This window comes from Buceros rhinoceros, unplaced genomic scaffold, assembly GCF_000710305.1.
Source record: "Buceros rhinoceros silvestris isolate BGI_N320 unplaced genomic scaffold, ASM71030v1 scaffold46853, whole genome shotgun sequence".
NCBI lineage: Eukaryota > Metazoa > Chordata > Aves > Bucerotiformes > Bucerotidae > Buceros > Buceros rhinoceros.
The window spans coordinates 1-7,331 of NW_010406176.1; the positions used below are offsets into that span (position 1 = coordinate 1).

The 7,331-nt window shown below is 50.3% G+C and overlaps 1 protein-coding gene across 1 annotated transcript; it reads left to right on the top strand.

The window, feature by feature from the left end:
* Positions 1 to 3,827: 3,827 nt before the first annotated feature.
* Positions 3,828 to 6,037, top strand: CTIF (CBP80/20-dependent translation initiation factor; the record flags this gene model as incomplete). Its single annotated transcript, XM_010133976.1, has 2 exons — positions 3,828 to 4,269; positions 5,708 to 6,037. Coding segments are annotated over 2 exons (772 nt in total), but the record flags the coding sequence as incomplete, so codon positions are not given.
* Positions 6,038 to 7,331: the final 1,294 nt, after the last annotated feature.

Sequence of the window (7,331 nt, forward strand, 5' to 3'; positions counted from 1 at the left end):
TTGAACCTCATACAACTGGCCTCGGCCCATCGCTGCAGCCTGTAAACCTGCCTGTCCAGGCAAGTTCTTCAAAGGCAAGAGCCAGGATGTCCAGAGCAGCCAGTTCCTGAGCCCGCAGACAGGATCTCAGTCCGTTCAGCCATAGCGGTGCTCTGCACCACGGAGTGAATGTCACGAGTGAGTGACATTGGAGATGTAGCCTCTTCCCTCCTCCTAGTACTTGTAAGAACTGCCAGACCAAACCTCCATGCACCCACCAGGAGAATGTAACCCCGCGTTGTCCTCCGGCTCTCCACATGCCAGACAAATGGTGGGGGCTCTCGGAGGACTTGTCTCGCTCAGGCGGTGGATATGAGCAGGGCTGACGGGACGGAGCAACTGTGTTTTAGACCACAGCTGTCCAAGCGTCTGGAGTTATTTTCCCCAGCCTTGCGCCTTCCAGCCCCTTTCCTCGGGAGCAAACAATGTAGTAAAAACTTGCAGGAATCCCGTATTTCTGAGCACGTAGGCTGGTAGTCGTTGAGACAGCTGAAGCCGTCGATGTGTTTGCGTAGGCTCCTCCAGCAGAGCAGACATTTGTCAGATCTAAATTCTGTTGAAAGGTATCTCATTCGGCCAATTAAATAAAAAAATCGGTGGAGAAACAATAGCAGAAGCGTTACCATCCTATTTCCAGCTTGGCAACCCTGACTGTTTCCCCGGGGTTTTCAGTTCTTGTGCAGCTTCTTTGTGACTCTGAATGTCTCTTTAGTTTTCGCGTTGACCCTTGGCCAAATCCCCACAGAAGTTGGGGGGAGGGTTTTGAGCTGCATCAGGATTTGGCCTTTGAAGTGAAAATAGTTATTTAATGTCTAATGGAGTCAAGAGGTAAAAGAGCATTGTGCTGTCTGGACATCCTCACAGCAAAGGATGAGCAGAGAGGGGCAGAAGAAGGATTTCCCAGGAAATTTTTTCTGGGGTGAATTCTTGCTTTTCCTGGAGATGTTGCTCGGCGGTTCAAGCTTCAGCTCTTCCTCCCTTCGGCATCACAAACCTAAAAGCCTGGCTTGGGAAGTGCCGGTGGGTTCCTATATGGTCTGGTTCCCATGGCAGGTCGCCCCAAGCCCCCATCTTGGCACCTACACTCCTACCCTCAAGCAAGCACAAGGTTGTTTCCATCACCTCAACCCACAGCCGGTGCATGTGGCGGGGTGCCCTGGTCCCCATCTTGCCCCTTCTTGGGGCTCTCTGTGTCTCCAGCACTTTGGTCACACCCGAGAGCAAGGATGGGTCATCCCAACCTCGCGGGCTTTGTGGTCAAAAGAAGTTTTGAGATCTGGGCCGCACTCGCTGCTTTGGCTCTTCTTCGCTGCAGCGTCCTATTTCTTCTTGGCTTCTCTTCTTCGCTGGGGTGTTGGGAAGATAAAAGCGCACACACAACGCTGGATGATCGTCTAGACCAAGTCCAGCTGCCAAGTCACGGACGTTGCTTCTCCTTTGCCATCCTCCCTCCTTTGCCTTTTATTTCTTGCAGTTTTTTTATCCCCTAACTTCTTTAACTGTGGCGTTTCCCATCCTGTGGTCAGTGGCTGCAGAGCTCCGCTTCGTGTTTGCTGTCGCCGTGGGACTATCACCTTCTCGCTGTCCTGCACAGAGACGGAGCTGCCTGTCCTCTCCCTGTCCTATTGCAAAAGCCCCAGACCGAACAATCCGGCACATTCCACATTGGCTTAACCGTTTGTTGGGGTTTTTTTTTAATTAATCTTAAATCTTTTTTCTTTCACAGCCCTCAAACAGAAACGGTTTGATTTATAATACATTATGTCCTCAGGTAAAAAGTGTCCCCCGTGCATTTCTTGCAGGAGTTTACAGCAGAGGTGGGTTCCCAGCCCGTTTCCAGGCGGTTTGCCGTGCCCCTGCTCCGTGTCTGGGTGCAAATTTGAGCTTTTCTCTGCAATATTTGCAACTTCAATCCAGGAGTTTTGGTGCACTAGAAGTGCACGCAAACAGTTAAACTCAGATGTTCGACGCGACAGAAGAGCAAAACCACAGAAAGCAAACTCTGAATTCTATCAGCGAAACTCTTAAGCATGGGAAGGCTTAATGCTAGATAAGGGATTTAACTAACTTTTATTTTGACATGCCCCTTTTAATAAGCGCTTGCTCTTCACAAAGCGGTTTATGTGATTGCGTTACTGAGAGGAAACAAAGAAATGCCAGGAAAACTTGATGTGGAGAATCTGTGCTCATAAAAAGCTTGTAAGCTCCGGCAAACAGGAAAGCTTCCCCCATCTCCTTTTTAGTTTTTTAATTCCCTGCCATTTAGCTTGAGGGAAAAAAAAAAAGTCCCTACGTTGAATATCTCAGAAAACCGGATCTGGTGGTCGGAGACTAAACACAAATTCCTTCCACTGGCCACCACGAACAAGCCTTTTCGTCCCACATTCGCTGAACACGAGCCCTCGCTCTTTGTGCTTACGAGCCAGTTGGCCTCGGAAAATGGGATTTTAACTCCTGGGGATGCCAAGGAATACAGCCTTGATGGGCAGGTGGCTTTGGCAGGCAGGGTCAGAGAGCGTTGAGCCGCTGACCGTTGAAATGTGTTTGTGAATGGCCGCTTCCTTCGCCCGTAGCTGAGCGGAGCGATGATGAAAATAAAACTAATTGCTACGCGACGTGTGCTGCTGTTTATCCGAACAGAGGCAGGGGGTTGGGGTAAGGGGTGAGGCGGAGCCGGGGGTTTCTAAGGCTACAAAACCAGTATGGATGCAGAGTGGTCACCGCAGCGCTCCCAGTTGTTTGGGGGGATGATGCTGGGGAGATAGTCCTGTGTGAGCCTCCAGCGCTGCTCCCAGCAGCCTCGGAAGGAGCCAAGCGCTGAAGCATCCCGCGTGCTCTCAGAGCCAATACTGAAGGTTAAAAAGGCGGCGGGCGGGCAGGGAGATGCCGCTGTGCTTAGGGATCACCCTGCGCTGTCCCAGGTGAAGACAGGCCCTGCCAGGACCATCTCCATCTTAATTGTATCCTTGGTGGTGGCACTTCAGCTCCGCCTTCTCCGCTCGGGACAGCCACACGGCAGCCCGTGTGGAAATCAGAAACATCCGAGGCTGCCAAAACATTTCTTCCATTTGATCATTGTGTTTCTGGGGAGCTGCCATCTCAGCTGCCGGTTACAGCCAGCCCACGGTGGCTTGTTTGTCCCTTCTGAGCCATCGAAGTCTCTGGAGTGAACCAGTTGTGGGCAATTTCTCCTCTTTGTGGTTGCTGATTTTCGATGGTGTCCGTTTGGAGCAGTATTCGCACAGCTTCCTACCCAGAGGTAGTGATCCCGGCTCCCCGTGCAGCCGGAGCCAAGCATGGTCTTCAGCTTCTTCATCCATCCTCTCCCAGTGTAGCCACGCTGAAGGACATGCATAAAGAAAGGCCAAACGAAACCATTTGGGGTGGGCACCTCTTTTACTTGGTAATTTACTTCTTAGCTTTTTGTTTTACACTTAGAAATTCCTGATACACTTAAAATGCTTCCCTGCAGACAGATGCAGCGTTGTGCCGTGTTGGTACAGCAGAGGGAGGCAAGAAGAGCCAGCGATGCTGTAGGTCGGGTGTATCCAGAGCTCCTTAGGTCTTCAGAAAAAAGTATCTCCTGATATTTCTTGCCTGCCCAACTTCCTGGTGTTATTGAAACAGATTTAGGGGCACGAGTTGGTACTAGGTTGTGTTAGGTGCCAAGAAATCGGCTCCCCTTTGGTGGCAGTGACTCACACAGAGCCTGTTTGGTGGGACAGATGCTTTGAACAAACAGGACCGTGCAGGAAAGGGTGAACTAATGACCTTCTTTGACTTTCCAGGCGACAGCAAAGACTTCCTGGTGGGAACAAGTCTCAGCAGCACGCAGATCATCAGCAAGGTGGCACCAAACACAACAGGGACCACCAGAAACTCTACCAAGGTGGCCAGGCCCCTCACTCCTCTGGCAGGACAGGCCACCACGGCTACAGCCAGAACCGGCGATGGCACCACAACCAGAAGCATTCTCCCAACGACAAAGAAACGCACAGAAACGCCAAAGAGACTGAGAATCTGAAAATCGAGGACACCTCTGCCTGCACGGTGCATAGTCCCGTCGAGACGCACCGGGGCCCAGAGGCTGTGGATAAGCAGTCTCAGCAGTTCATCCAGGAGTCAGAGACCAAACGGAAAGACAATATTCATGAGCGCGTCGGGGAAAGACCCAAGATCAATTTGCTTCAGTCTTCCAAAGACAGGCTGAGGAGGAGACTAAAAGAAAAGGTACTATTTCTAAGGGAGACGTTGAGTTTCCCTTTTTTCCAAGAGTCTGGCCGTTGGCCATTCTCCAAACAAAGGGTGGGTTGGGCTCAAGGGACCTTTCCATGAAGGCACCCAACTTAACTTAATCTCCCAGTGTCAGCACTTCTCTTGAAGTGTCTTCTTCAGGAGGCCTTTTATTGACACAAAATCAAGGCTCTTCACTTGACTTCATGGCTGAGGTTACTACCAGCTTGAGTTCTCCAAGAAGGACCAGGAAGTCTCCCCCTACCCTCGCAGAGACCCTTGGGGAAGGCTGGGGCGCACATAAGCCGCAATGTTGGCACTCATTCTGCAGCGGCCAATCCCAACCCACCGCCTCCTGGTCCACAGAGCTCATCTGCTTTGCGTAGAGGCCTAATAAAGACAATTTGTGTCCACAATTAACAGAGCTTCGACTTCTGAGTGCTGAAGGAGTGAGTTACTTAACAGTCGATCTCCTTTTATCTCACCCTTATCTTTCCCTCTTCCTTCCAACAACCCAACAACAACAAAACTATTGCACGCAAGTGATGGAGGAGAAATCCTTTTTGGAAACAATATTCAGCCACAAATTCCGGAGGAATTCGGAGATGATAATCTCTACTTGCCCCTTGTGAAACTCAGATTCTTGCTCTTTGTCCCATTGGAAAACACGTCCGTGGGGGTATCTCTGATGAGGTTTCCAAAACACGTAGCAAAAATAACCTGAGCGTACACGATTCCATGCATGTGGGAGTGCATGCTGGGAATTTATACCTTTGAGTGCATTTACTATTTATGTGTGCGGCACGAGGGGGAGGAAGAGATTTGGTTATTTTTATGTTCTTTAAAGCAATGGGAGTATAGCAGAGACTTTCAGAATATTCATTTTGATCCTCTCCCTGCAAATTTATACTCTTACAAGAAGCACATCACCCACTCTTGGGTGGGTGCTGTCAACGCAACTGGCCTCCTGGTGGGTTTTGGACAACTCCCAACTGCGGGTTGGCGTTGGGCTTGTCCGAAAAGTTGCTACAGGTTTGTATTTTATAGTAGATATTTTTGTAGCATTTTGCAGACATCGAGTGCGCTTCCAAAGAGAAGGCCAAAAAAATGGCCGTTATCACCGTGTTGCAGACACCCCGTTCAAGATGCCTTGGCCGAGGCGGAGCAGACCTTGGCGTCCTGGTTCAGGAGCCTGAAGCACATCTGCCTGAGCAAAGGGAGATAACTCGGGGGTTGAGTGCTGTGGGAAATGGGAAAAGAGAAGGTTGCTCATTCGCTCGTGCTTTTCAATGTTGAGATGAGACCATTGTTCCTTTAAAAGATGCTTTTCTGTGATTTTTCTCTGTCTGTTTATATGTCTCCCCAATCCCCTTCCCCCTTTGCTGTTTGTGGAAGGACATGGGCTGATAATGTCTGTTTTTTCCTTGTGTAACAGACGCCTTGTCTTTCCCTTTTCACGGACCAGGACGAAGTCACGGTGGAAACCACCAATCCTGAAAAGAACAAAATGGACAAATTAATTGAAATCCTCAACAGCATGAGGAACAACAGTAGCGACGTTGACTCCAAGCTCACCACCTTCATGGAGGAAGCCCAGAACTCTACCAACTCTGAGGAGATGCTGGGGGAGATAGTCAAGACCATCTACCAGAAAGCGGTGACAGACCGCAGCTTTGCTTCCACGGCAGCCAAGCTCTGTGACAAAATGGCCCTCTTCATGGTGGAAGGAACCAAGTTCCGGAGTCTGCTCCTCAACATGTTGCAGGTAACGAGATAAAACAAGCTTTCTGTGGAAATAGAGTATCTCACGCCAGGGGCCATCTGTGAAATGAGGGGGTTGCTTGGTGGTAGCATCTCTGTGGCATGAGGAGGAGCGAACTTGGAGGATCTGTTAGTGGAGGGTCTTTTGAATGAATCCGTCTCAGCACCAGAGATATCAAGTCAAATCGCGGTCCTTGAGTAGGTCGTTGGTTGCATCACCTGGCTGAAGGGCTCTGACTGCAACCCAAACTGAAGTAATTAGTGTATTTGCTAATTATTCTGGGTGACTGGTTTATACGTGCAGCACTGGTTGGTTGGGCTGCTCCAAAACCATCAGTGTCAACGAAGTTGGGGGCAGAAGAAAAACCAGTGGCTCTGATAACTGGTCCATGGAAACGGTGTATGATGGGGAAACAGGACCGTCCTCACCTTCTCGCAGGCTGCTGGGGGGAGCGTGTTTTACTGCGCCGCCACTGTCTGTGAGGTGATTGCTTTCTGGCGAGGGTGTCACATGGACCTCCTCTGGGGATAGGACCTGTGGAGCGGAAACCATGGATTTCCAGCCATCACTTAGTATGTGTTTCCATTCCTCACACACATGTGTCATTAGCGGCACGTGCAGAGCCCTCGTTTCGGTTCTCTGTCCTCCTCGCACGTTTGGTGCCCAACTTCACTCCAGGTTTTGACACATGTTCTTGCTCTTGTTGGAGATGGTCCCTTGGGGACTGTGCCTGGCTGCCTGTACCTTCTGGGTGCTGAGTTGGCTTTTGGGCAAGCAGGGAAATAAGCATAATAAAATCATGCAAATCAATTTTTAACGTAACCCAAGATAATTCTGCAAAGTCACTGGTCTGGTTTTCCTTCTCTCCTTGCTCTGGGCACGTTTCAAACCCAACATCTCTCTTTGCGCCTCTTCCTTCTCCGCTCTCCCCTGGAAAGCCCTTTGGGCAGCGCACACATCTGCCCGTCGTGTGTGCCGGCTGGTGGTTTTTTCCTGATTAGTTTATTCCGAAAGCTGTTACAAAGCAGGACGAGATAAATTGTGGTCAACATCAGTCCCAGATGTAGCAGCAGAGGGCTGGAGGGGGCTCTAACCCAGACACACCTTCCATGCCAGGTCATTCCTGTGTCTTCCCTGGTTGGCTGAGTGACGCTAAGAAATCCAAAATAAGGTCCAGGAGCAATGGCCAGGGAGCAGAGGGTGATGTCCAAATACTGAGAATGATGAATTGGGGAGGACCCTTCCAGCTTGCTCTCTTCCCTTGTCCCAGCAGTGAGCCCAGGTGGCCAAGAAGGCC